Below are 27,752 nucleotides of genomic sequence, written 5' to 3'. Positions count from 1 at the left end.
TCTCTCTCTTCCCACCCCCGGGCCCTTGTTTCCTTTCGGTCAGGTTTTAAAGCTCAGCTGTCGTCTCGTTTTCGCGAATCCTAGTGCCCTTGCTTATTATTTCCTTTCTTTTGACGTCGCTTTCGCTTTTCTCACCTCACACGCGCGCTTCCAGGTTCAAAACGTCGCCAGCTCCATCGCTCGCTCGTCCGGTCGTTCGCGCCTACCCGTCATACCTACCTAGTATTGCCTTAAGATTTGGGGTGCTCCTTAAGCTTGGCCATTTTGAATAGCAAAGCTCCGAATGAGCAAAAGCAGAGCATTGTAGCTAGCTCTCTCACTTTCATTCTCACTCTCACTCTCACCCCACCCGGCACTCGCCTCTCCAACATTGCTTCTCCAACACAACATCAAGCTTACAACATACTCTCCCATCTACAACTCCTCAGCCTCGCGCAAGGCGAAACCATGCCGGATTCTGGCGAACCTCAGAGCCCGCCGACGACGGCCATGGCCTCGACGACCCTCGCTACCTCAAGCATGTCTTCACCCACCATTGCGGTAGGGTTCCACGGTGAAGGGCCCGCCGAGACTCGTCCGCCGCTTGCCCCCATGTACGTCAGTCACTGCACTACTTACTCACTTTGCTTCTCTGCGCTGCGCTGCAACTTTGCACTGCCTCCCCCGCGCGCTCCACCACTGCGCGGCGAGCTACTCTAACCTCTTCCTCGCCCTACGCGGTACAGATCCGATTCGGCTGCCCAACCATCAAAGTTTCAGAGCCCCATGAGGCATCACCGTCGAACGCCTTCAGCTCACCGTGAAGTCAAGGTGCGTGTGGTTTTGTTTTGCCAAGCTTCGTTGAAAAGCTCAGCTTTCGACCTGTCCCGCTGCTGCTGGGTGAGCGTGGTGGGGGCGGGGTAGCTGCGATGACGACGAACCGGAGCAATGTCCAGAGAAACTCACCGAGAAACTACTGTAGGAAACGCTCAACGCCGTGACAGCATATGGTACTGAGGCTGAGGATGGCTCAAGTCACCACCGCATCAACCAGTATGTCATTAAAGAGGAAATTGGCCGGGGCTCCTATGGTGCTGTTCACCTTGCGACCGACCAATTTGGCACCGAATACGTATGAGCCTCCCAAGCTTCCAAGCGATGACCCTTCCCATGCTAACGTCCATCCGTAGGCCGTCAAGGAATTCTCAAAAGTCCGGCTTCGTAAACGCGCGCAGTCCAACATTCTGCGGCAGGGCGCTCGCCGACCCCAGCGCTTCGCCCCCCGTGTTAGTCTCAACGCGCCGCTCTCGCCTCATTTCGGCGAGGAGGGCAACGCTGGTTGGAACGTCAACGATGCCCTGTTCTTTATCAGAGAGGAGATTGCCATCATGAAGAAGCTGAACCACCCGAACCTGGTCCAGCTGATTGAGGTGCTGGACGACCCGGAGGAAGATTCACTGTACATGGTCCTTGAAATGTGCAAGAAGGGAGTCGTGATGAAGGTCGGACTCAACGAGAAGGCGAAGCCATACGGTGAAGATTCTTGTCGTTATTGGTTCAGAGACTTGATTCTAGGCATCGAATACTGTAAGTTGGCTGCCACGTATACCCTGACCAACCAGGCTAACACGGTCTAGTACATGAGCAAGGCGTCATTCACCGGGATATCAAGCCGGACAACCTTCTCCTTACCGACGACGATGTGCTCAAGATTGTAGACTTTGGCGTCTCCGAGATGTTTGAGAAGCCGGGAGACCCCATGAAGACGGCTAAATCGGCAGGATCCCCGGCATTCCTTGCACCCGAGCTCTGCGTGGTCCGACATGGCGACGTCGATGGCAAGGCTACGGATATCTGGTCCATGGGCATATCGCTGTACTGTCTACGCTACGGCAAAATCCCGTTTGAGCAAGAGGGTGTGCTTGAGATGTACGAAGCTATCAAGACAGATTCTCCTGAGCTGCCCGGGGATGAGAATCCCGACTTTGTGGACCTCATCTGCAGGATTCTGGAAAAGGACCCCAAGAAGCGCATCCAGATGCACGAGTTGCGGGTGAGGACTAGCTTTTCTTCCGTGGCGCTAGATTTTTGTTTTGCTAATCATTAAATAGGACCATCCATGGGTTACGAAACAGGGGACAGATCCTCTGCTATCAAAGGAAGAAAATTGTTCCAAACTCGTGGAGCCCCCAAACGAGCTTGAGCTAAACCGCGCTTTCACGCGGAAGATGAACCATCTCCTCTGTGTGGTGAGCAGCACACCCACTTGCTTGTTGCTGCGCTACAAAGAAGCTAACAACCACGGCAGATGAAAGCAATTCATAAGTTCAAGAACATTCTCACAAGGCAAAGAAACGCCAAATCACGCGAAGGTTCCCAGACAGACTCCCCCCGCTTGGGTGCGATGCACGAAGACATTGAGGCCCTTCTCTCGAAACGCCGCGAGTTCCTCAAGAAGAACAGCCTCGCCGACGTAACCAAGACCGCACCCCCCGAGAGGTCCGACTCGGAACCCCGCATCCTCGGCATCGGCATCGGTTCTCGGGACGAGTTCGACAAGGATGAGCCCTCGGCCGGCGCCGTGGCCGAATCGCCGACCAACGTCGACTTCAACATTTATGACAAGGCGTACGAGGCCGAGGTAGAGCGCATCATGAGAAAGCAGACGCGGCAGAAGACGATGTACCTGACGCGCTTCGTTAAAGACCGCGAGCATTACAAGGAGGTCGCCAATGTCGTGGAGGGTACGTCGGCGGGTGTCACGCCCGTGGGGACGCCAAAGGCCGATACGAACCTGGCTGCTTCGAAGGGACGGTTCGCTGATTTGGTTCATAGCATGACTGGTGCTTCGAAAGCCAAGGCTGCCGACGAGAAGGAGGAGAGTTAAGAGCGCTGGGAGGCGAGACAAGATGTGAGTGCCCAAGAAGGCACATACGGCCTGGCGTTTTACGGGCAAGCATGAAAACAGCTCTAATTGTCTGGTATTTTCCTTTTGAATATGATACCTGTTCGTGTCCACTACGAGAGACAGAATTTCATCACTGGTTCAACTTTTGAACACCTGCAGCGAGATCCACCGTGGTTCAGTCGAGAGCTGTCTTTAGAGACGCTGAAGGTAACCCGGGTGAACAAGCATGTCAATCCTCTCAACCCGCATGGCACGTAATAGCTACTAGTATAAGTTGCTTATCCTGTGTCACACATTACTTGTCCTCGAAAGATTACCACCAACAACCAACTGCGACCAGTTCCTTTCCCTAGCCCCCCCCCCCCCCCCCAAATCTAGTCCATCCTCTTCTTCTATGTGCAACATTCAACTTCCACCTGCCATTCAGACACTCACAACGCCCTTCCTTCAATTCCATCAGTTGACTAGGTGTTTTCACGTGATATGGCCAAAATGGTAAGGTAACCCCGGACGTGCATGTAAGGCACCCCAGGTCAAGCGGGGTGGCCCCAGGGGACAGATACCTGGATACTTGGGTATACAGGCCAACTGCCGTTCGACGACAACCAACATCATCTTGAGCTCTTCTCAGATACCTATCCCACAACATTCAACCACTCAAGCCCCTTCGAAAAAAACATGTCGTCCTGCACAGTCTGCAAAAAGGGTCCGCCCCAGGTCAATCTAAAAAACTGCGCAAAGTGCGCCACAACACCATACTGCTCCCGCGACTGCCAAAAGGCCGACTGGAAATCCCACAAAAAGACGTGCGGCCGGACCGACGCCTCCGCACAACCCCGGGGTGGCGGTCCCTCCGGCACCGGTGCCGGCAACCCCACATCCGCCGGCACTGCGCTATCCCCGCCAAAGGGCCTAGACCAGCCCGTCACCCGGCCCTTTACGCGCCTCGACAACGGCACCTGGCTCCACGACCGGCCCGAGGCGGACGTCTACCGCCTCCTCATCGACGCGTACCGCCTGCACGTCGAGGACGAGTACAACATCGACGGGGACGCGGCCGAGGACAGCATCTACGGCGGCGCGGACAATGGGCTCGAGGGGTTCCGGCGCTTTCTGAAGAACGCGGCGAAGCGGAAGGGGTTGTTGCCGGCGTGGTGGAGCGCGGAGAAGCAGGCGGCGTGCGAGCGCGTGGGCGGGGCAGAGGAGGAGGACGAGGAGGAGGGCGCTGATGCTTACTATGATTTGGGGTCCGCTGTGGAGAAGGCTGATATTATTGAGCGGTATGGCGACCCGCGGTTCCCGATGCAGCTGCGCATGTTTGCCGAGGCGGTGAATTTGAGGGGCCCGGGAGGGCAGGATGGCACGCCGATGAGGAAGATGATGGCTTCGATGGAGGGCGGGGCGTATGGGCCTGCGGCGATGGGGTCGACTATTGATGTGACTACGGTGAACAGGTCGAATTTTAGGCACTGATGTTGGAGGCCTTTTAGAAGCGAGGTTAGCACTGTAAAGTCAGAACAGTGGTAGATTTTGGAAGTATGGGCGAGTATGGATGAAGCAGTAGGTTGATACGGTTGCCCAGGGTCGGCCTACTAGGATGATCAGATGTCCAGCGTGAAAGTCTACTTGATACCAAGTGAAAACAACTGAATGAAACAGTCAAACCAATGAGACCCCAGTCAATATGGTCCTTTCTTTCTTTCTTGCATGGTGACTACCTCGTAGTACGGATAACTCTACCCAAATAGCTTTATCAACGAATCTCGTGATGAAGGGTGTCGTCAGAGAACTCCGTCTCTACAGCCCCAGTGATGGAAATGCGCGGTTTCTCTTGCGTACGCCGATTGTGGGTGCAGAGTCTCGAACCTCTCGTCTTCGATACAATTATCTCCCTCTCACTTACACGTCCATCTGTCTTGCCCCTTCAACAAGCTTCATAGGAAAATTCCATTTCACCAAGTACAGGCAACTTTCAGCCATCTTTCCTGTGATCTCACATCCATCCCCATCAAGGAATCTAGGAAGCCCCCTTCCAATTCCTGGAGATCCCCATCTCAATAAGCTTATCCGCCGACTCGTAAGGTCGTTCAAATCGCGGCTCCAAGGCGTCCTTCTCCATCCCGAAACCATGGCCCACTGTCAAAATTCCAGGTTCCCAAGTGATGGTTTGACCCGTAACTACGGCATTACGCGGAGGTATCGGATAAGGATTCTCGCCACCATCGTACAAGAATCTCTGCAACGCGTCCTCCACCCAGACAGCCCGCCCAGCCAACGGGACACCGGGAAAGTCTCGGATGAGCAGACGAGGTCTTGCACTGGCTGTTCGCTCCTGCCATCCCAGCGTATCACGAATCGCAAAGAGCAGATCCCTGTAGTTTCCATGGCCTTTCATAAACGAGAGGAAGCTCAGTTCCACAGAGCGTAGAGTTTGCGGGAGCGCGGCGAGGAACTCGAGCAGGTCCGACTGCCTCACAAGCCAGCGCGTCAGCCCGAAATGCGCCAAGTTCTTCCATGTTTCGACGGGGAAGACGGATCGCAGAGGGATAAAGTGATCTCTTACCCAATGCGAAGGATAATCCCCGTTTTCGAGATCGTCGTCCTCGCCAGTTTCGAGAGAAAAGTGTCGCAAGTCCGCCTCTAGAGCTTTTCTCAGGCGCCCGTTACGGAAAGCGAGATAGTTGTTGGTTTCCTGCCCGCCTACAATGAGGCTCAGCCTGAGAGTTGTGAAGCCTGGCTTCTTGATCACGGCGACGAGGTTGTCATACTCGACGCACGGCTCCGGCGCGTAAAAGATGCTACAGGGCAGGCCAGACCAGATCTGATTGCCGTCAATCATGAGCTCCTTGATCTTTGTGCTTTTCTGATGAGCAAGGATTCTGACGACATGGCGGAATCCTCGCCAGCATTCTTTGTAATCCTCGCTCTCCCAGTCCCCAGACATCGCTTTATCTCCATCCTTAGGAGGGACTGGCCAGCCACGAGGAAGCGGGTAGTTGAGGCCGTAGGGTAGAGCGCGAATAGCAGGGGTCGGGTATAGCGGATGAAAAAGAATGCCATGTGCTGCGGGTGTCAAGGTAATTCTTCTTAGGCTCGGGAACCTATCGTTCTCCAAAGCCCATTCGAACGCAGCTATATCGGCCGACGTAGAAAGCACATTGTTCTGTTCTGCGAGCAGCTCCTGATAGTGTGTGTAGGCGATATCAAGAGGGAGTTGGGACTCGAGCTGTTTCGCAGTCTCGAGATGCTGAAGTAGAGTCTCAGCATCATAATCCTGTCTAATCCCCAAGTATTCAATGTTGTTTTTGCAGTGTCTGAAGTACCAGAAAGGAACGCCACGCGGGGGCTTCTCTGGCCGGTCGTTTTCATCATCCTCATCATCGGAATCATACAAGTCTTCGTCCAAGTGCCGCAGTCTAGGATCTGGAGGCGGTGGTGTTTCGTAGCGAGCATCGTCCCAGATGATCTCGCGGACATCACGGCGGAAGGTGTCGTCTTCTGCAATGGCGCGAAAGACTTTAATATCGAGGGGACTAGCGGATATAAAAACACGGTTGAACCGAAGATGAGGACGGACAAAGTTGGCAACTTTATTGCAGGCCAACCGAAGGGCTTTGAGGTCGCAGTTGTCAAGATGCGAGAAGATGAGGGCTGAAATCTCAAAGGGTGAGGTGGTGATGAAGTCGATGACAGATGAAGACCCTGTAGAGGACAGGCCCGACTGAGAGGTTGCCATAGAAGGCAGAATTTACATGCGAGGTCTGCACGAGATATTGCGGTATCTGCTTGTTGGCTGATGGCAAGGAGCCTTGCACTTTGGGGGTCTTCTATCTCTTAAGTACACAATCCAGTCAGAGTCCCATGCAAATGATTGTTGGAACGAACCGCGGGATCCTAGTCACGTTACGCTAACGATGTGATTGTATTCGTAAGTACCCATACTTAATCTTCATTTGCATTGCTGCTTCATGGGGTCATTAGGTGCTCTGCGCGGATGCAGCGGAGTCGGGAGGATGTTCAAGGCCATAGTGCAATCAAGTCAGTACCCGTAATCGAGATACCGTAGTGTACCTCGCCTCAAGCTTCGACAAATCAACTTACACCTTTCTTGCCCCCCTACAACAGGGCGTAAACCATTCCATTCGCCTACCAGAAAATTTCAAGAAGAGTCGAGCAGAAAAGCCTGCTTCACAACACATTTTAATTGCGATTTCAGTTCCTGAGAGATGGTCTAAGCAAGTATATGTACAGGTACGAGGCAGAAAACCGGGGATATCCACGAACCAACGTGGTAATCATGCGCAGGCTCAAGCCTACCGACCCACCCGTGATGCTGCTCAGGGAAGTTGGGTGTTGGTTCTAGAGATTCACGACTAGGAAAATCACCAGCCAGCCACGCTTGCGCCCCATATGTTAGCCACATTTATCCTGTACCATGTCTGTTGACTCTAGTCCCTCACCAGGTCTGATGCCCTAGATACGCAGGCATCATGGGTTCTTGGGTGAATATGTAGCGCCCTAGAGGATTACAATATCGAAGTTGCACGTCCACTAGAGATTCGCACCATTTTCGGCCTATCAAGGTTCCGGCATATACCAATAGACCACAAGGATCTGTCCAGAGCCGCAACATATGATGTCGGCCTTCAACCCTTGCGTCGTCAAACAAGCCCGCCATGGTTGGGATACACCTCTAGAGAAGGGCTCATCGGTCCTGTGCTTAGGGTTTCGATATAACAAGAGATTGGTGACATCTTTGGAAACGCCTTGAGCCTAGGTCCTCGATGGATCTTCGCAAATCTCGCCTCGACGCCTTTAATATCCCGTGAGTTAGAGTATCCCATTCTCTGTAACATGTTTCCAATGCGACAACGTTATATGGAAGATGTCGTCTCATTTCTTCTACAAATCTTCGCGCAGCCATCAATGCGAGCAGTGAAGACTACAGCGTGACACCCACAATCGCATCTTCATGCTGGTGTCTCCGAGACTTTGACCTGAAATGAATGTGAGCTCTAGTCTACCGGATCAATCTGATGCCTTACAACCTCTGTGTCATTTGACTGTGGTCCAAATGTCTCAATATGGGAAGACCCAGGTACGGTCTTGTCAACCTGGGAGTTGAAGCTCATTCGGCAGAGGTAGTTCAGGACAAGACAGACTGTAGTTTCATTCCCCTCACAGATGATTCTCATGCTCTGGCTTCCTTGGAGACAAAAAAAGACAAACCCAGTCCCATCGTGTTCCTCCTCTATCTAGACAAGTCTAATGACGCCAAGCAACCATTGGGTTGCAGGCTTTCAAAGCCAATTTTTCTTTCCAGATCAACGTACACCAGTCTGTCTCTTAAATAAGAACGTCGAATTTGTCGTCTTCCGTTTTTGGTTTCAACCTCACACTGGCTCGGAAAGACTCCACTAGCGCCTAGGTTCCAGCGTTCGCGGAAACTGGAACGCCGTTATGAAGTCGCCAAGGATGGAAGATGACATCCCTAGGAGAATCCACGCTCCCATGGCTTCGCCATGACGGAATACGGTGAGCAACCAAGTCGGAATCGGGTATATATGTACTAGATGCGTTTGAGACTGAGAGAATACCGCAGTGAGCCCATTCTTGGGAAGTTAGTCGCTAACTACCATGTGATTAGGAAGTGATATCACTAAGAACTGGCGTCTTATTTGGAAGAAACCATTGACGTATAGTTCTACTACGTCTATTCTATGGCTGTTAGCTCTGACTTCACAAGCACGATGCAAAAGCTAACGGTCTCTGGTCTTGTCAATGTGTCTCTAGATTCGAGCCAGATCAATCAAGTTCTTCTCTGTCAAGATTTTGGCAGGACCTACATTCACCATTGATGCTGTTGGATAAGTAGACCTGGACACGGACAAACTAGAACAATTCAGCTACGACCAGCGGGCAAGACGGCAAATTACCGAGAGAAAGTCAGTGGACGCGGGTGAAGGCACACCGAACATCAATGTGTCTCTATACTACATGACCAACTACTCCAGCTATACGGCCGGTGGAAGCTCCAGCTTCAGCGGCGTCTACTTCAATTTCAACACACGTTTCATTTCTGATTTCGGAGTATGAAACGCCTACTTTTCTCGCACTCAAAGACGATGAAATACAAATCCAGGGAACGAGACTAGTTGAAGAATAAATATATTCATCCTGGATGAGAAGCGCTCTTCATGATACTGACGGCCTCGGCGGGCGGATAAGTACGAAGTGGGAAGGCTTTTGTCAAGTTGGCTATGGAGATCTGGTTCTGGTTCCTACAATACGGTGCTGGCTAGTTTTTCTTTTCCATGATGGAGCTTGTAGCGTCGAGCTCGGAAATCCCACCAGCAGTTATAAGATCTAACGGCATAGTCAGATTACTGTAAACTACAGCACGATGACAGATGTGATTTAATCTCACAGAGAGGTCACATCCTGTACGAAATTTGAGAGTCTAATTCCGGAACGCCCCCTTCGACAAAGTCCATGGAAACCCACGACCTAGACTTATGTTCGCAAAACAAACACGCTCTTCAAATTGTTTTATTTCGGAAAAGGGTAGAGAAGTCTGCTTGGAGCCATATAGCTGGGTCCATGCAACTCACTTGGCTCATTGGTATCCGTCAACAATCATAATCATAACGCAGCACGTCAAGCCATTTCGTATCTCCTCAACATTGGAACTCCTACGAAGTTGTTATTCCCATCCATCAGTCGCATTGATTTTGGAATACACGTAAAAGAGACGATCAACAGCCAAAAGGCGACATCCTTCGGTGTCCAGGACGATGAACATAAGAAGCTCCGATTGTATATCAACCATCTTCCTTTCAGACACCTGGATGTTGTATAAGTACCAGAGACATGAAGATCTGAGAGGTGGCTCTGCCAGTTCTTCCGTTGATGAAGATAAACTTATTGTTCACTTCCATTGCTCCAAGACTATAAAATATCAGACCACACTGATCGTAATCCAGCCGGGTCAGTCGAGACATGTACCACCGCTCCCACGAACGCCAACAATTCTGACTTCTTGTCACATACTTTTAAGCAAAGAAAAAATGAAGTCTAAGCGTGGCTGATTCTGAGCTCACACCAATCCATATCCCTCAGCAGCACAGGTCAAGACCTGATCCGCAGTTCAAAAGGGATGGGCTGGCGCGCACCTCGTTTTGTTTCCTGTCCATGACGACTAGGAATATACTAGCCGCACCCGATGCGGCTGAGAACGAAAGAATGTACGGCACCTGCACCTCACCTCACCTCACTCACCCACTCACTCACTTAGAGGACTCACAGTGTCTCAGCACACCAACCACAAAGCTTACCAAAACTACAAGGTCTCACCTCAGCTCCAGCCGAGTTCAAGGCAGGCTGGTACCTACCTAGCCTTCTGAACGAGTCGTTCGTCCGCTGCTACACACACTAATGAGAAACGTTGCATGTTTTTGATCCCTCCTTCGTCATATCTGTCTACAGGAGGACCAAGAGAAGTCCGCATTCGCCCGAGAGCAACCCATTCCAAACTCGACAAGCGAGAGTCGAGGCTCAGGAGACGGAATATTGAGACAATGTGAAGAACAGGATAAGCTTTAGCCGAACCCAATCACCAGCGCTCTCTGTTCTCGCGTGCATGGCGCCATAGCACTCATGAGAACTGATATAAAAGATGAGACAGGCATTTTATATCTGAAAGGCGGAATGACCTATTCAAAGATAGCCGCCAATTCAACCCCCCTCCCCCTGAAGTAACTCTTGGCTTGCCACGTGCTGAAATTGTAGGTATCCAAAGCACACCGAATGACAAAATTCCGATTATCAAGCATCGAAATCTCTTTTCAACGCACCGAGTTTCGCCACGGGAGGCGACTGCTGGGGGAAAAGGGTGAGCGGAAACGCGACGGAGGTTGCGCTCACCGCTCTGTCCCGCCAGCCACCGGCAAACCAACCCCCTGACCGGACCGGTCAGGCCCAGCGGCTTGCGACGGTCCACCTCGTTCGTTCACTGCTCCTTCTGTGGTGACGAAAGAAAAGATAAGAATCAACAAGGGAGAGAAGAGGACACAGGCGCGTGAGATACGGAGCTCTACATGATCGCAGTAGGGCTGACTAGTGAGTCCCGATGAACATCTCAGGTACCCGTGGGGTTGCTGTGGGCACTAAGAAGGGGGAATGGGATGGGGGATGGGATTCTCGGGAAGCTTGGGATGCATCTTCAAGTTGCACCAGACGTTGTGTTGATTAGCTGGAATAGCCAATTGAGCGTGAGGGTGAGACCGTTTGAGCCAATCCCGCCAGATAGCTCCATCGGGACGCGACGACTGGGGTCAGACAAACGACATATCCCTTCTGCAGAGGCCTGTCAGGAAAGAGAGAGAGAGTCCCGAAATCTTGATACCTTGCCGTGTAGGTGGCCAGCCGCGGCACATGCCTCGCCAACAGTTCCGGCTGACGTTTCCGCCGGGCGGCTTGGTGCAGCACTGCAAAGCGGGAGGGTGCCGCCGTATTGGCGACACCAGAACTTATAAAATGCGCCGAACTGCTGGGTAAATGAAACGAGCCACTGAGCTGCGAGCTTGTTTGCACGAGCTTCGCCTGGCTTTACAAGGTGCAGAGAGGTGAGGTGAGGTGGTGTCTACATCACCGCCAATCTGTCGGCTGGGATGTAAGAGGGTATCATAACCTGAAGCTACGTAGGTAGGCTCCGTTGGAACGCACCGGAGGTGGTGACGTTCATGTTCAGGATTTGTTGTCAAACAGATCAACGCACTGTTTCTTCTTGGAACATCCGAGAGGCTCATGCTGTCTTTCGCGCCAAAGGAGCGCCTGACGCGGGGGTGAGGGCACATGGAAAGATTACGCCGTAGACGAGAAGCCCGTTCCGGCATACACTGACTGAGCCTAGCCAGAGCACGAGTGGAAAAGTGATTTGTTCTTGGCACCAATACCAGGGCATCCTCCTGGTTCTTCCCCGCGCGGCGTCTGCTCGCTCGCCTACGCCCGAGATGGGTCGATTGTTGTGGTCTGCGGACTTTCGGTTGAGTGTGGAACTCAAGGTTGTGTCGTCCGGCCACTTGCCCCGGTTTCCAGTTTCCCCGAATGGACGGTGCCAAGCCTTTTCCAGGAAGGAGTAAGTGAATTAACCGCTCGAGGCCGTGGAACTCTGTCGAGACGGTGAGGGGAAGTCGTCCTGGTGCTGGTGCTGGTGCTGCAGACTGCAGCAGCTACTGCTCATGGGATGAAATGAGAGCTGCAAAGCCAAGCCAAGTAAGCCGAGCCGGGTAGGATGAGGAGCCTGGGGCAGAGGTCCGCAATTAAGAGGCCGCCAGCTGCAGCTATCCCATGCTTGTTGTTCGTTCTGCAGAGTCGTGCAGACACCCAACTCAACCTCACATGCTCGTCAGGTAAGTAGGTATATGAGAGGCAGGGCCAGCAACCACAGAAAGGCTTGGCAGAAATGGGTGTGAAGGGCAGAGAGTGTGAGAGAGAGAGAGAGAGAGCCCTGACCTCCAAGGCCGTTGATGGTTGGGCAGCTTTGCAACTAACATGGCTGCTGTAGCTAGGAGAGAACCAAAGTGATACCCGGCGCGTTTGGTTGAGCTAGTCTGCAGGTCACCTGGAGACTGGATCAAGCAGACGAGTATCGAATCAAGTCTTAGTGTGAGCCAATGAGGAAAGCCGAGAGTTGCGCCAGTCCCCAGAGAAGAGGCACAGAAACGGGCGCGGCGACAGCATCGGAGAGACGAGTCGAATTGAGTTATTGCAGGTACTATGTGAGTAGTCAATGAGGGGGCTGAAAGACATGGATTGGAAATGCCTCATAGCGGAAAGACAAAAGGCAGGAGTGGAGTGTTAAGTGTTGTGTGTTGTGGTCGCGTTGTCCAAGTGGTGGCAGGATCATGTCTGTACGAACAAGTAGGTACTATTGTCTGCCTGCCTGCTTGCGTGTGTCTCTGTTCACAAGTGAAGCCATAAGACGGCAGCGAGGAACCGGGGGAAGGGGGGCAGAATGTACCGCCTTAGCGAGAGCAAGATGGCCCATGGGCAATAAGATGATGCGAGCGTACCGGCAAGTTGGAACGGGTACTGGCAGGTTCGTCTTGTGTTGACATGTCTCTGACTGCTCGTGTCTGCCGCATGTCCGACTAGAGTACTGGCAGAGTGCGGTGGCACCACTGCATGCACCAGGCGAAAGGGGATGGCTCATGGCGCATGGGCCGCAACAACCATGTGGGCTCACGGAGGTGATTTGCGGAGAGGTACGGAGACATCTTTGACGACTTTATTAGCACGGATAAGAGGCACCAAACCGAGGCTCTTGGAGGCTTGGAGGCAGGGCGTCGGTGTTGCAGACCAATCCCATGGATTGTTCAGGTAAGTCTGCAGACGGCAAGGCCTGGGGGCGCTTCAACTGGGTCTCACCTGAGTGTTTTGAACTGCAACCCCAAGTGAAGTGTATCTGGGGATGACAAAACAAGAGGGTTGAGGCTGGTTAGACTTATGGAACACTGGCATGGAGTTGCAGGGTGCCAGAGCCTTGAGGGTGGGAGTTGCGAATGTCGGCGGCGAGGAAGCGGAGCGTTAATGGCGAGGAATGGGGAAGACAGTTGATAGCGAGCCAATGGTGTGGACGAAGAAGAATGGGGAGACAATGAGCTCATTGCTGAGAATGAGATTATGAGATGGAGGATGAGAAGGCAAGGAGTGGGTGCCAAGAAACGTTACACAAGTGCATGGGGGCTCCATGGTTTGTGTGGTTGCGCAGTTCAAGACAAACCCGAAAGCCTCCTACCTTAGTCTCAAGCCTGAGAGTCACACGACCTGGGGTGATGGAGGATGGGAGAAGGAAGGGCGGCGTGTTGTTGAGACGGCAAGGACTACGCTGCGTGCAGCAGCGGCTAGCAAGTAGTTAAGCACAAACGGCCAACGACTTCCCAGCGAGTAGGAGGGAGATTTGGAGATGCGAGAGGGTTCAGGGTACGAACGGTGCAGTCGGGGAGGCAAGTAGCGAAAGGGAAAAGCCGAGATTCAATGTGGTCTGGTTGGGAGGCTCCACATGATTGGAGAAGCGGCGGTTTCCATTTCCCAATTTCGAGATCTGAATGTTGTGGTCATTGTCATCAGTACGAATGGTCATGATCTTCCGTCTCTCACATCTCTGTAATATGAGGTAACTACGTATTTAAAGTACAAGGCAAGTGAAAGGCAAGAACAGACAAGGGGGACATCTTTAGAGCCAGACCGGACTAAATACGCAGAGAAGCCAAGACTGTAAACGAGAGGAATTAATACTGCGTACTGCGGTAGATGAGTAAGAAAGGACGGGATAAACAATGAAGAGAAACATGCCAACAAGGCCATAGCATTGTACAAGGGGTAAAGTTTAGAAAAATAAAAATAAAAAGGAAGGGGAGACTTTCTCGCTCTGGGGCCGATGAAGAATGGAGAACAACGGAATACCTACTATGAGGTACAAAGGCAGAGGATAGAACGGAGAACGGTGCGGTACTACTTGCCGGCTTGGTATTTCCTGGGCCTTGCTTACTTTGGTCTGCAAGTCCTCATCCCGCGCCTGCAAACGTCATCGGCTTGCGCAGGCACTGTGCGGGGGAAGCATGCGGCTAATATCTTTTGACAGTACGGCGCTTGTCGCGATACTGGGCGTCTGCAGGAAAGAGGACCTGCCTTTAACACAGAAAGCCACGTACTCGAGTACCTACGTAGTGCCTTTCTTACTCTTTCCCCGTACCTACCTTAGATTCTTTGCACTGCAGACGTACCTAGAGACGTTCTTCTTCTCTTCACCTCTTTTTTTTTTTCCGTCGCCATTTCTCATTTCCCCTTCTCGACTTTTTACCTCACACAAACTCTGAAGTACCGAAATAAGCCGAGCTGAGGGGCGAGAAATGGAGAGAGAAAAATCACAAAACAGAAAGCAATACAAGAAAAAAAAAGACAATAGGCCAACAGTACAAAAATTTGCCGGCCAATCGCTCTCACCAATTGCCCATGCATTCAGAACCAACGAAACACACACGGAACCTTCTCTCTGTCTCTCCCTCTCACACAAATCCCATCAAGCTTCTTCTGCGAATCCTGTCACACGCCATGAGGTCGTCCAAGACCTTCCAAGACCTGCACACAGTCCACACGACGGCCCTTGTCCACCCTGTACAGACCCCGTCTTGGCCTTCGACTCTAAGGCTCTAACCCTGCGAAGCGAACCCCTCCAAAGTGCACCAACAGGGCTCAGAAAGATGCTGTGTGGGTGCTCACTCGCCGATGCCCCTCCGGCTTTGGCCCGCAGTCGCATCTTGAATCTCACATTCCCTCGCGCCAGGACGCAGCCAGCCATGCCCTGTCCACTGCCGTTCGCAAAGCCGCTTTTCTCTTTGCAGATGTCGTCTTGGCGGGTCCCGATTCGACCACACAAGGGCTGAACTTCCTGCACGGCACCGCCCTGCCTTCCATGTCATCGATCAAACCGCACAGCAAAATCCGGGAAGCTTGACTTTCCATGCCCTTTGACACATGTGCCCCTACACTACGGATTCGCGCTACGCACTACACACAACATCCCAGACAATGTGGTCATTGAGTCGCGACGGCCGCTAAGCCGGCGTCCACGGCAGACGGCTCCTCCAGCTGTTGACCTTACCTCGCAAGCCCGCACCAAGGTACGCACGCACGCCAGGGACAATTATGCCAACTGGCACGGCATCTTTGCGCTTGCCTTCTCTTCAATCGGAAATTGATAAGCTGCCTCGCTGGCAATGCCGCCCTCGAGCCAGGCGAAGGTCCTGCTTGGAGGAATGATCGGTGCCTTTCTACGTAATGACACGACGACCATCGCCACAAGCCGACTCCATCCGCTGCAGCAAGCTCCTGGCAGCTGGCAGGGGCCGTAGGGCTTCGTCCAATTTTGGTTCAAAGTACGGAGTATCTAAGTTTTGCAGCGCTGTCAGCAGACACTGTTGCTTATGTCAGGCTCTTCTCTCGCAAGCTGCGGATTATCGAAGACGGTCACCACCGCAGGCCGCGGGTCTTTGCTACGAGGTGGCCGCGGGCAATGAGTGAGCGTCAGACGCGGGCGTTCCGCTGTGTCTAATACAAAGCACCTCACGTATTCCGTACCTGAGCCTGGCCAATGCACAACCACAATCGCACTCTGGAGATGGCCGAGATGGTTATTGAATTCGAAGACGACGTACCGGAGCCAGCCAAGCAACGTCTTGACCACAAGGCGGATACCAATACACAAGACTGACAAACCCAAGAGTAATAAATCGTTCAGCCTAGGTAAAACGGGCATGTTTGTTAGTGAAGGACAAGTCACCCCTTGACCGGCGCGTCCCTGGTCTGCACCTTGCCCCAGACCAAAAATGCATACTCTGGTTCTCCATTCATAGGCTTTCCGGCAGCCGAATGGTCCAGTCGGCGGACTGATGTTGCGGGCAGAAGCCCCTGTCACCCCGTCACCCCGTTCCGTGGCTCAACTAGTCGATTTGCGCACCAAAGACGAGACACTGTGGACGGAGCTCGACTTGGCCAGAGAGGCAGACATGGCAGAGAGACCCTCAGGGCTGCGCGTCTTGCATGTCATTTACCTGATCCCGCCATTTCCATCGGTCATGAACGGAAGCGCCGTTCCTGAGGGATCCTCATCGGAAGCCACGTCAAGGATTCCGAAGTCTCGTTGAACCTTGTAGGTAGACAAAGGTCTTGGGTTCTTGCAAGTTGTGCCTCTCGTACCCTAACCTGACCTAACCTTATCTTGGTGTCTCTGCCCACGCCTGGTCCACTCATCAGAGACCCCGTCCGATGCAGCTACGTTATTGTTACTGCATCTGTCGCCTGCCTGCTTCCCGCTCTGTATCCGCACTGCGCATGGCGGTGGTGGTTGTGGTGGGTTTCCCACCCGAGTGACAGATGGACGGACTTTTTTCTCTCTCTGTTATTATGGAGATGGACTAACCAACACTGGCTGCCATTGATGTATCCGTACCTGTTTCTAGTGTTAGTCTGGGTAAGTAGCTATTTGGTTGTCAGCAACCCATTTTGTATCTTTGTCTCTTGCCTCGGTACATATTTGAGCGTTTTCTTTCGCATCAAAGACAGACTCTGGCTCAACAACTCAGCCCTGCCCCTGTTCACTGCCCCGGTCACCCAAACTGAGGGATCGGGTAGTCTCCGTCGAAATGGGAAACGAATACGCCACATTCTAGAAAAAAAGAGGGAAAAAAAGAACCGAAATGATAAACCTACCAGACACTCACATTTTGCGAGCACACTTTGCGAGTGGGAAAAGTTTTTCTGTCATGCCCTTGATATCACTCACTTGATTATTAGTAGCCCCTTGATCCATCGGAGGCTAGACCAAATCGTAACAGCAACGGCCGGGTGGCCAAGGTGCCGTTCGGAGCAAAATTGGGAAACTTGACAGACTAGTTGGAATCCCTCCAAACTGTTACAGTAATAAGTAGCAAAAAGGTGACAAGAAAGGCGACTGATGGGGATTGCCGACTGCCGCTTACAAGCGCGTTCAGGAGGCATCTCTCCACACGAATGGCGAACAAACCACCTTGAAGCCAAAAGCAATTCACGCGCCACCTTTGCAGTCATCTTCCACCAACTTTACCACAATCAGGGCCGAACCAAGGAGACAACCTGGGAGACGAAGGTCCTTGTCTATGTGCGAGGCAACTGCCAACTTGTACAGTGGGCTGGCGCAGTTCTTGGCCAAGGCAATTCGAAAGTGCTAGAGCCTAGGCCGTCCGTACAGTTGTCGCAATTCGGACCTTCGCACTCTCCTTTCCATTTGCTCTTGGTAATCCATAGTACCAGTGTACCACAGTTGACAGGCGGGCTACAAGTGACATTAAGGACTGGACTGGATTACCAAAGAGGTGTGTAATTTCGGCCTTGTTCCATCGAGGACCACACACGGCAGTCAGTCACACCGACCACGAGTCCGCGACTGGTCTGGTGCCGAGCAGTAGTAAATGGAAGCAGGCCAGACTTTCCTGCCACCCTTTTCACGACGGGGAGGCAGAGCAGGCAAGCCGCGAAGAAAGGAAAAGGGCAGTCAAGTCGTGGGGGGATTTTGCTGACAGATCAAAGTTCGGTTTAGGCGGTGACTGCTGACCAGCACAGCAACAGCAATAACAACGAGAACAAGCCTTTTTTCAGCCCTCCTCCCTGGAACAGCTTATTGCTCCTCTAAGTCGTGTTGAACACGGTACCTTGCTCGTCGTACAGTCGTGCTGAGTAGCTTTGTATCGGTACATCTTTTACGGCGTAGGAACCTGGAAGCTCTCGACCGGCCCCGACACACTCACTTCGCTTACACCGCCCACCCGCCGCCCGCGGCCTGTTGTGTTGGTTTTTTTCCCCTCAGCAAAAGCGACACCACCCACTCGACGGCGACGCAAAGCAAAGCAGCAATAATAACCTAGCAGTACTTGTCAATCACCCCGATTACCTGCTTGGAGCTAACAGCATTGCCAGTACCTAGAGCGGTACCAGTACCAGTACCAGTACCAGCGCAGTGGAGGGAGTGGAGGATCCCAGGTCTCGAGTCTCCAGTTCTCAAAAGTCTCCATTCTGCTGCTTCCCGCCCATCTGCTTTCTGCAGGCCGTGGCTAGTACCTTCCTTACCTTAGCTTTCACAGCTTCAGTAAGGTCAGGTACCTTAGCTCACGGTATCCGTACGAAGTAGACTTCACTTCCCAGCTCACTCATCTCACCTCACCTCTCAACTCTCACCTCCGGCCCTGGGTAGTCGTGGTCCTCGCCAGTCCAGTCCACTCGGAGCCCGTCTGCATTCTGCCCTGAGGGCTCAAATTCCTCAACTGTACCGAGCTGCAGGGCAATCCAATCTTTCCCTCGTTAGGCCCCACCTTGACCCTACTTTACCTCAAAAGACGCTACACATCCCACGCTACCTTGCTCTACTTACACCAGGCCACCACCTACGCAGTATCTACTAACACCACATGCCCGGCTGTCGCAACCTGCCTGTCCCGCTGTATTTTTTTGCTCTCCCCTCCACTCCCCCTTGACTTCCACTTCTTCCCCCCTCTCACCTCCGTCCCCTCCCAATTTCTTTAGTATTATTGACTGCTCGCTCGCCCGCCGCCCGCCCGCCTACGCGTTGTCTGCCACCAGACCGCTACCCGCCGCCGCTGTCGCCTGCTGGGGCCAGACTTTTTTTTCTTTCGCTTTCTCGCTCCGACCGCCTCTGCTCAGGTTTCCATTCCTGTAGTCCCTCTCTCTCTCACACACACACACACCTACATAATCCTCTAATCCCTACGCCCATCCCATCTTCTTCGTCTTATTACCTTCCCTTCCGACTTCTTCTCTTTAAAACTTTGAATACCACCTACAGCACCCCCCCCCCCCCTTCACTCCCACCTTTCACCACGGGGACAAAATTAGAAAGAAAAGGGGGTTGAAACAGGTCTGCTATTTTGTCCGCCCTGCGAGTCACGTCTACTTGGGCCCGAGCCCTCCCACTGCGCCGAGGCGTTCTTTGCGCCACAGCGAGCCCTTTTTTCCCTTGTCAGACCCGAGCCTTGACACTCGACGGCACTCCCGAGTCTTACTCGGCCCAACTCGACTCGACTCGACCAGACCAGACAGGCCAAAGACTTACTTGAGTCGCAGACTTTACCCCCACCACCACTACCAGCCAATTCTGCATAACCTGCCGCTGCTGCCCCTCCAGCAGCCCGCCCTGCTGTGCACAGCTGTTCATTCTTGCCAGCTGCACTGCACCCACGCTTCCCTTGCGGCTGACACCCATCTGCGGCCTACCTGCGTCACCGATAGCCGGAACCAAGAGAGACAACAGCCACACAAGGGGAAAAGAAAAAGAAGGACAGACCAAGAAAGAGGCGATAGGTCATCCGCCGTCGGTTCGCTCGCTTTCGCGTATATACCGCCTCCGTCCCGTCTACCCTTTCTCTCTACCACCAGGGCCCCTCCGAACGAACCTTCACCCACCAAACAAACCTGCTGCGCGCTCATGCCTTCCGCATCCCCCGCTATGGCGAGCCCAACAACCGCCTCGGCGGCCAGTTCCAAACCTTCCTCAGTCAAGTCTGACGGCAAAAAATCGCCGCGTTTGACCCCGCAAAATGGCCAGTCCCTCACCAACGGCAATTCGTCCCACGAGGCCCTGCCGAAACCTGCCGAGAAACCCTCCATGAAGGACAAGCTCACGCGCATGTTCTCGACCAAAGACGTCAGCCGAAACGCTATTGAGGTCCCCCATCGACCCCGCGGCTCCAGCTTTAATGGCAGCGACAAGCCCCAACCTCCCAGCAGAAAACCCTCTACCACCACCGCAGAGAAAGTCCCCGAGAAACCAGCCAGCAAACCCGCAAAACCTCCCGTAAAAGACCTTCATCGATTCATGGCGAGCCCGGACTTGCAAGGTGGCCACGAGCACCACCTCAAGTCAAGTCGCAGGCAGGAGAAGCTCTCCGACATGTGGCGTACCCTCATCGGCAAGAAGCAAGAGCACGCCGAAAACGACCTGTCGCTCGTCTCTAACTGGGTCGACACGCTCAAGGCCGAGAAGGAGGATATGGCTGGTGACAGGAAGAACGGCCCAAACGCAACGACCACTCTTGTAGAAAAGTACGGAAAATGTCAGGAGGTTGTAGGCCGTGGTGCCTTTGGAATCGTCAGGATATCCCACAAGAAGGTCGAGAATGGAGTAGAAAGACTTTTCGCCGTCAAGGAATTCCGCCGTCGCCCAGAGGAGACAGAGAAGAAGTACAGCAAGCGACTGACTGCCGAATTTTGCATTTCCTCGTCGTTGCGTCACCCCAACGTTATCCACACTCTGGATTTGCTCAAGGACGCCAAGGGAGATTACTGCGAAGTCATGGAGTTCTGCGCCGGTGGTGATTTATACACTCTCGTGCTCTCAGCCGGCAAGTTGGAGGTTCAGGAGGCGGATTGCTACTTCAAGCAGATGATGCGTGGCGTGGAGTACCTCCACGAGATGGGTGTTGCCCACCGTGATCTGAAGCCTGAGAACCTGCTGCTCACTACTCGTGGTGGCTTGAAGATCACAGACTTTGGCAACGGCGAGTGCTTCAGAATGGCCTGGGAGACGGATCCTCACATGGTGTCCGGCCTCTGTGGCTCTGCTCCCTACATTGCGCCCGAGGAATACACAGACAAGGAATTCGACGCCCGCGCTGTCGATGTCTGGGCCTGTGGTGTCATTTACATGGCCATGCGTACCGGTCGCCACCTTTGGCGCGTTGCCCGCAAAGACGAGGACGAATTCTATGCTAGATACCTGGAAGGTCGCCGCGATGAGGAGGGCTACGGACCGATTGAGTCCTTGCACAGAGTGAGTCTATCGGATTTGCTTATAGTATCGTCCAGAAACTAACAGTCTTTAGGCGCGCTGTAGGAACGTGATATATTCCATTTTGGATCCTAATCCCACCCGTCGCATTACTGCGTCCCAGGTTCTCAAGTCAGAGTGGGGACGCGAGATCAAGCTCTGCAAGGCTGGTGAAGAGGGCCTTTGAATAACGACTTCGTCTTGGAACTACTTTGGTGGACAGCTTCTTTATTGTCAACAAGACTTTCAACAATTCATTTCAACGGCGGAACAGCAATGACCGGAACTTTCCAACCCGGCACAATGATAGAACAATGCGTCTGCACAGACAGCGTGCGTCAACCGGCGGTCTTTCGACTCCCTCTTTCAGCCTGCTTCGATTCACACCCTTTTACACTTGTTTACCTGACGATTTTACGACACCCCCATGCGACCCTGTTATTGCGAGCATCGGCGTTTGGCGTTTTACCCTCCCATGCTGCTTACACCACAACAACCTACTGTTCAACGTACATATGACACCCCCGTCTTTGGAACGGGGCACCGGCAGAATTACGCTACAGAGCCAGGTCCACTACATCTCTGGGTTGACTTGGCCAGCAGTCCTCAAGCCCCCATGGAACGAAGCTATAATGAGCGACGGATTTAAGATGCGCAAGGGCACTCACGACCTGGAAACGGAAGATGGACTTGGTTGAGCCTCAGGGGAAGAGGCTCGGTGGGATGGTTGAGAACCAGGAGGAATCGGTAAGGACCGGATGCATAGGCCATGATGCATCGGTCTTGGGAACGATGTCTTTGGGAGACTGCATGCGTGTGCGGGCTATGGAACCGATGTGTACCGCACATTCGCCAGAATCAAATGTTCTGGATTGATCGTGTGGTCTCCCAGCAGCAAACCCTCTAGTCCACTCGCTCTGCTCCTATAGTGAGTGGCTGTATTCTGAGCCAAAGACCTAAAGAAAGAAAAATTTAATGAACAAAGCAAAGAGGAGCGGCATCCTTGGGCGTGATCGTCTCTGTGACTGCTCTTGTCTCTGTGCTCACCACTCTTTGCCATGAATTTTGCTTGGGTCTGGCGGTCTTTGCGACCTGTCCTGGTCACCTGTCCCATGTCCTGGGCACAGGCTGATCCGTGGTTCCTACCACGGAAGCTCAGGTTGAATCTATTGCATCACTGGGACACGCAAAGCCGCGGTGCCCTGTTACAGTTTCTACGATGACAGGCGGGCATTACCAGAGAGCCGGGGCGCAATTGTAAAGTTGGTCTACAGCCACACTTGCTCGTGGGACAACTGCTCTGTGGGTTATTATTTGCTGAGAGATGTCCTTGCTGAACTCTACTTTCTATATCACAGCTTGGCAGACGACTTTGCAGCTTTCTGGGTGGCCGATGACGAATGACAGGCGAATTAGGGGCAAACATAACATGGGGCCGTATGTAAACAATTCCCGCGGCTTCAAGATCTGGGAATGGGGCCCGGGCCAGATCTGAGTACCGGGAAGAAGTGGGACCCCGCCATAGGTAATTCCCCATCGAATTACCTGGGAAAGTTGGGGACTGCCTTTCCGGGCGGCCGGACGCGCGGTGTCCGGTGGCTGTGGAGAACATCCCCGGCGATGAAGTCATCTTCTTTGCTTTTTTGTCTTTCTTCCTTTCTTGGATACAACTTTATCTCAACGAACCCGACAGGACCGACGGACGGGCGCCAACGTTTTTGCGTGCCGGTGCGTTGTAAGGTCCGTCTGAAGGTCCGTATTCTTTGTCTTGTACCGAACCGAGACTTACGGGGCAGAAGAAGGGAAAGGGGCCGCTGCCAAGTGCAACCTGCGAAAGTTCTTGGCGGAAGACAAAAACCTAAGCCACATGCCCAAGACCGTTCGTCGCTCGCCAAGACCTGACGATCTGGTGAAAGCAGGGCGGACAAGAACGCTTTTTGAACTTGCGATTCTTCCTATTTCTTGCATCTTGGGTTTGAAGGAAAGTTCTGCTTTTGTCTTCGCCACGGGGGACAAGTAAGTGTTTTGCTTGGCGGGTTCATCATTACACAGTAAGTAGTTCTTACTGTTTCTACCTCTGGACCCTCCCCCCCCCCCTGGAAATAGCTTGTCTATTCTCTTGCAGTCTGCCTTTCTTGGCGAGTATCATGCTCAGTCCGCCTTTACAGTACTGGAGGTCTGTTCATTTGCCCTGTTGGGAGCGGTCAGCGCAAGGTAGGCTTCCCGGATTCGACACCGGGGTAAGACTGGACTGCACTCGCCTGGCCTGGGCACGCGGACCTAGAGCACGAGACGACCCGACTCACACTCACTCACCAAAGGCACATTTAGGCCCTTGAGCTTTCCTTGGCCCAGAGCCTCAACGGAGAGGGGAAAAGCCAACACAGCAACACCCACACTTCTCTTACGTTCCATGGAAGAACTGACTGACAGACTTATGACTGGCAGACTGACAGACGGACGTGGATTGAAAAGCAGATTGATGGGCTATCCTGACTGACAGGAATGACCAAACCCATACACCGCCTCTTTCTTCTTAAAGCAAAACCCTACCCCTCCACGACAGAGCCTCCTCCTCCATGGGATAAAGTTGACTCATACCCTAGGCCAGAACATACGGTTTGTTGTGTAGTCTCTCTTGATCCCGTGGACTGGCCGGCCACCCACCCCGTGGTCAACCGCACTAGAAGATCTGTCCAAGATCTCAGACAGCGTTGTTCGCCTCTGTCCTGCGGCGGGGAATTTGGAGACTAGGTAAGGAAGGTAATGACCAGGCAAAGTTAGGTAAGGTAGGTATAGGGTAATGGATAGCGTAGTAGGTAAGCTGGCTAACGCCGCATGCACCGTCGCTACCCCCCTCCCCCTCATTCCGAAGTTGGGTAGACTCAGAATCTCGATAGATTCAACCAGCGTCATCGACCGATCCCTCCCCCTCCACATCAAAGATCTGAGAGAAACAAAGTCCCATTCCACTCGCCCGCGTGGCGTATAGTATAGCACCCTCTACCCAGATTCGGCGGTCAGCAAAGCAAGCTCTTTGCTCTTCCCTCCCCCCCCAGTCTTTCTTCTTCGAAAGAGAACTACCTATTAGGCAGAGAATCCTAGTTTCTAGACTAGCCGCCAGCGCTACTTGGAAGCCACTCCCCCCTCCCTCGAAGCTCCTGGGACTCAGCTGGCCCTGCTCTACACTACCTACGGTACTACCATCCCAAAAGCCCCCCCGTGGCCCCCAACACGACAAAGGAAGTACAAAGAAACCCACGGCGCCGGATCCGGCTCGCGGATACCGCCGGAGCCATACTTGGCCCCCCCCTTCTCCTCCCCACCGTAACGAACACCGGAACGGGGCACGAAGGTAGTTCCCAAGCGGGTAAACCTTCTAGTGCACCGCCTTGTACCGCATCCGGAAAGACTGGACCGCACCCCGTGAAAGCCAGGTCTTCTCGAAGGCTTCCATGTGCGCGGAGGGGCCGGCGGGTCCGATGGCAGAATGACCCACACCGTTCCCGGGTCCCGGTTCCGGCGCCGGGGGGGGCCCTCGCCGACACCCGGCATGGCGCCGGCAGGGATGGGAGACGGGGGCTGTGGAGACCATACAGACATGTTCCGGGTGCTCGGCTCTACGCACTAGAACTCGGCTCGCGGGGTCTATTCATATGTCGAAGGCCGAGCCCCTGTTGCTCGTCTTCCGGCCGGGCTGCCGCTCTGCCTCTGAATGGCTCCGGACTCTTTGTAATGGAGATACGTGAATGTCTTCGTCGCCGGTTCCAAAGCTTTCGTTGTTGCCTTACTCCCGTGAAATTCATTTTCTGTATGTCATGTGTTCTTCTGCCAGAGTTATAACTCCTGGCTTTCCCTCCTTCAATGTCGTGAAAAAACTGGGCTCACATCTCATCATCTTGATAGTGCTGCCCCTTCACATCCACCTCCTGATCTGTCCGGTCACAATTCATGCCACATTGCATCCTATCATATCACACATGTCACACCACACACGAGTGAAAGATTTGATCTTGAACTAGAATGAAAGCCTCAAGGCCCCTTGTATATGCGTGTCGAATCTTCAGTACCTCTTGCTCCGATATACTTAATACCAATGCGACAAAAATAGCGCACAGGTTGGTGGCTCCCGAGGTGAGAAGCAGGAAGCATAAAACACAAAAGAGATACGCGCCGAGGATATGTCCCTCGACCACCATTCTTTCCCCGTAGCAGACGACCCCAAGATAATACATACAGAGAGGAATCTGCACCCTCTTCTCTGCTCATGAATCTCGTGCCAACCCGTCATTTTCCCGTAAACACCGGTAATAACCACATAAAAATGACAAAGCAAATAAACGCCCCCTGGCGCACATCTTAAGCTTCCAGTGCAAGAATCGAACGTAAAATTCTTCCTCAAACCGTGACTGCCCCTTTGAAGAATAGAAGCAAACCAGAGCCGGTAGCGCCAACCGCCTCGTAACCGCCTAGCCGCGCGCGAAAATAGTCCATCGCTTTTCCCTCGAGAAAGCTGAAGTTCGTAATGATCGGTTTCGTTCATTGTTGGAGACGTGCCGAGGAGGAAGCTCTTCGTAGTTGCAGACATTAATCCCTGATTTATATCCTATCCTGCTGCGATATATATTTTTTACTTCCTCTTCTTCCGACTGGAGGAGAGAAGCAAGGAGAGTCACAGTGGACGTGACACTCCTTCAAAGTCATGCAAGCTGGCCGAGATTGAATCGACGAAAGGGCGGGGCCGGATCCCGCAGGAAATCGAAACCTACGAGTGAGACGCAATTGGCCTACTCGTTGAAGTGGAAGAATCAAACAAAGATGACAAAAGACTCTCTAAGAGTGGAAAAGGTCCCAGGCTCTGGCGCAGAGCTGCATGAACTCCTCGCGCTTTTGCCTTTGGCTCTCGGGGCTGTCCCGACCGGCGCCAAATGGTCCTCTTCGCTGGGGGGGAGGGCCATGGCCCAATGGTGGGCTGCCGTCCTCGTACTCGGCACGGGTGCGGCGCCTGCTTGCGCTGCGGCTGGGATCAGCGGCTCTGCTTCCCGGGGCAGGAGACGGAGGCGTAGGAGGCTGGTGAGCGTTTCCGTAGTGTACGATCTTAGGGAGCAGCTCGGGGCGGCCACCGGCAATCTCGTGCTGTGCCTCTTCCGCTGACTTGTACTCTCTGGCACGTCCGGAAGTAGGAGGGCCATGCTGCATCTGAGGAGGGTGGCCAGGTGATGCCATGGGGGGACGGCTGGTCTGGGGGTACAAAGAGGTGGGGGCATTGTCGGGGTGGCCAGAAACCTGTCCAAAGACATCACTGATGGGCGGGAGACGGTTGTTTGTCTGGTTGGCAGGGACGTGGTGGATGTGAGAAGTGTTGGAGAGAGTGTTTGGCTGGTTTGTAATGTGACGAGACAGCGGTGCAGGATGCTGGCGGCCAGTGAAGGAGTGTCCCAAGGGGGCCGACTGGATGACACGCTCGTTGGCAAAAGACTCAGCGGAGGGCGGCAGGATGGAGAGCTGGGCTTTGTTCCTGCGAGACAGGCCGGGGGTCTTTGCTGCGAACTGAGACACAGGGTCCTTTCCAGAGGTGTCAGGGCCATCGCCCTTCGCGGATTGCTGCTGCATTCTCTGCTCGATGATCATGCGTTGCTGGTCCCTCACACTCATGCTGCGCTGGAGCTGTTCCTTCATGATGGGGTCCTGGGTAACGAACCCGGGCGAGAGGCAGGCAAGGCCGACCTCCTGGATGCCCAAGTTGTCCCTAGCAGTCATGGGCCTAGCAGTGCCGGGAGTGTTGGAGCCCGGGTGCGCCCCCTTGTTGGACAGGTCGAGTTTGCGTGGCCTGTGACGGGTCGTCGGCAAGTCGGGGGAGTTGGGTTCTTTTTTCACGACGATCTTTGGTGCACCGCTGGCATGTCTCGCGCTGGAAGGGAAGATAGAGTCAATTGACTGCGGTTGCGTGATAGGATGGACGTGGGATGCAACTTACGCGCTGGGAGGAGATGACTTGGGAGCTTGGGCGGCACCCCTAGGGCTGCCGCTGCCTGACCGATGCGCCGTCGCATTGGGAGTTCCAGTTGGTGCAAGAGGTCTTTGTTGTGCAGGCGAAGAAGCGCCGTGCTGTGCGGAAGACGCGGGAGCGAGGTCGGAAGGGAACGACGGTCTGTCGTGAGGGGCCGGAGAGGGAGCCATTGCGATCGCTGTGCTCATAGTTGCTGTTGGTAGGTTGGGAGGAATGAAGCGAGAAAAAAGGAGACCGGTCGGGTTGGGTTGCTGCTGCTGCACCCGACACGCCTGTTTGCTGTATGGTCTGCAAAAGGAGCCTCACTTGGCTTGACGATTGCCGATATGCAAGTTCGGAGAATGAAAAACCCGTGCAGAATTGATCGAGATGCAACGAGTCGTTGGTAAATTAGTAAGAGGGCGAATTGGCGATGTCGTCAAACGCTGGGTGATTGAGATGCGCGATTCTCCCTTGCTCGATGCTCCAGTTTTAAATGG

At 53.5% G+C, this 27,752-nt stretch overlaps 7 protein-coding genes across 7 annotated transcripts; 5 read left to right on the top strand and 2 right to left on the bottom strand.

Moving 5' to 3' along the window:
- Nucleotides 1-447: 447 nt before the first annotated feature.
- On the top strand, nucleotides 448-2,866 carry CPAR01_08984 (uncharacterized protein; the record flags this gene model as incomplete). Its single annotated transcript, XM_060493251.1, has 7 exons — nucleotides 448-593; nucleotides 726-810; nucleotides 962-1,111; nucleotides 1,170-1,566; nucleotides 1,617-2,032; nucleotides 2,091-2,228; nucleotides 2,288-2,866. 7 exons carry the CDS (start codon nucleotides 448-450, stop codon nucleotides 2,864-2,866), a joined length of 1,911 nt encoding a protein of 636 aa, XP_060347381.1.
- Nucleotides 2,867-3,565: 699 nt separating this feature from the next.
- Nucleotides 3,566-4,360, top strand: CPAR01_08983 (uncharacterized protein; the record flags this gene model as incomplete). The annotated part of the gene is made up of 1 exon (XM_060493250.1): nucleotides 3,566-4,360. The coding sequence occupies one exon, from the start codon at nucleotides 3,566-3,568 to the stop codon at nucleotides 4,358-4,360; it is 795 nt and encodes a 264-aa protein (XP_060347380.1).
- A 544-nt stretch (nucleotides 4,361-4,904) lies between these two features.
- Nucleotides 4,905-6,623, bottom strand: CPAR01_08982 (uncharacterized protein; the record flags this gene model as incomplete). The annotated part of the gene is made up of 1 exon (XM_060493249.1): nucleotides 4,905-6,623. The coding sequence occupies one exon, from the start codon at nucleotides 6,621-6,623 to the stop codon at nucleotides 4,905-4,907; it is 1,719 nt and encodes a 572-aa protein (XP_060347379.1).
- A 10,263-nt stretch (nucleotides 6,624-16,886) lies between these two features.
- CPAR01_08981 (uncharacterized protein) lies at nucleotides 16,887-17,333 on the top strand (the record flags this gene model as incomplete). Its single annotated transcript, XM_060493248.1, has 1 exon — nucleotides 16,887-17,333. The coding sequence occupies one exon, from the start codon at nucleotides 16,887-16,889 to the stop codon at nucleotides 17,331-17,333; it is 447 nt and encodes a 148-aa protein (XP_060347378.1).
- Nucleotides 17,334-19,943: 2,610 nt separating this feature from the next.
- On the top strand, nucleotides 19,944-21,450 carry CPAR01_08980 (uncharacterized protein; the record flags this gene model as incomplete). Its single annotated transcript, XM_060493247.1, has 2 exons — nucleotides 19,944-21,266; nucleotides 21,319-21,450. The coding sequence occupies 2 exons, from the start codon at nucleotides 19,944-19,946 to the stop codon at nucleotides 21,448-21,450; spliced, it is 1,455 nt and encodes a 484-aa protein (XP_060347377.1).
- A 127-nt stretch (nucleotides 21,451-21,577) lies between these two features.
- CPAR01_08979 (uncharacterized protein) lies at nucleotides 21,578-21,961 on the top strand (the record flags this gene model as incomplete). The annotated part of the gene is made up of 1 exon (XM_060493246.1): nucleotides 21,578-21,961. The coding sequence occupies one exon, from the start codon at nucleotides 21,578-21,580 to the stop codon at nucleotides 21,959-21,961; it is 384 nt and encodes a 127-aa protein (XP_060347376.1).
- Nucleotides 21,962-26,096: 4,135 nt separating this feature from the next.
- On the bottom strand, nucleotides 26,097-27,443 carry CPAR01_08978 (uncharacterized protein; the record flags this gene model as incomplete). Its single annotated transcript, XM_060493245.1, has 2 exons — nucleotides 26,097-27,174; nucleotides 27,241-27,443. The coding sequence occupies 2 exons, from the start codon at nucleotides 27,441-27,443 to the stop codon at nucleotides 26,097-26,099; spliced, it is 1,281 nt and encodes a 426-aa protein (XP_060347375.1).
- Nucleotides 27,444-27,752: the final 309 nt, after the last annotated feature.

Source organism: Colletotrichum paranaense (genome assembly GCF_030867605.1).
Source record: "Colletotrichum paranaense strain IMI 384185 chromosome Unknown Scaffold_7.1, whole genome shotgun sequence".
NCBI lineage: Eukaryota > Fungi > Ascomycota > Sordariomycetes > Glomerellales > Glomerellaceae > Colletotrichum > Colletotrichum paranaense.
Note: the sequence above shows the minus strand (reverse complement) of the source record. Positions and strands in the feature narration are given on the sequence as shown.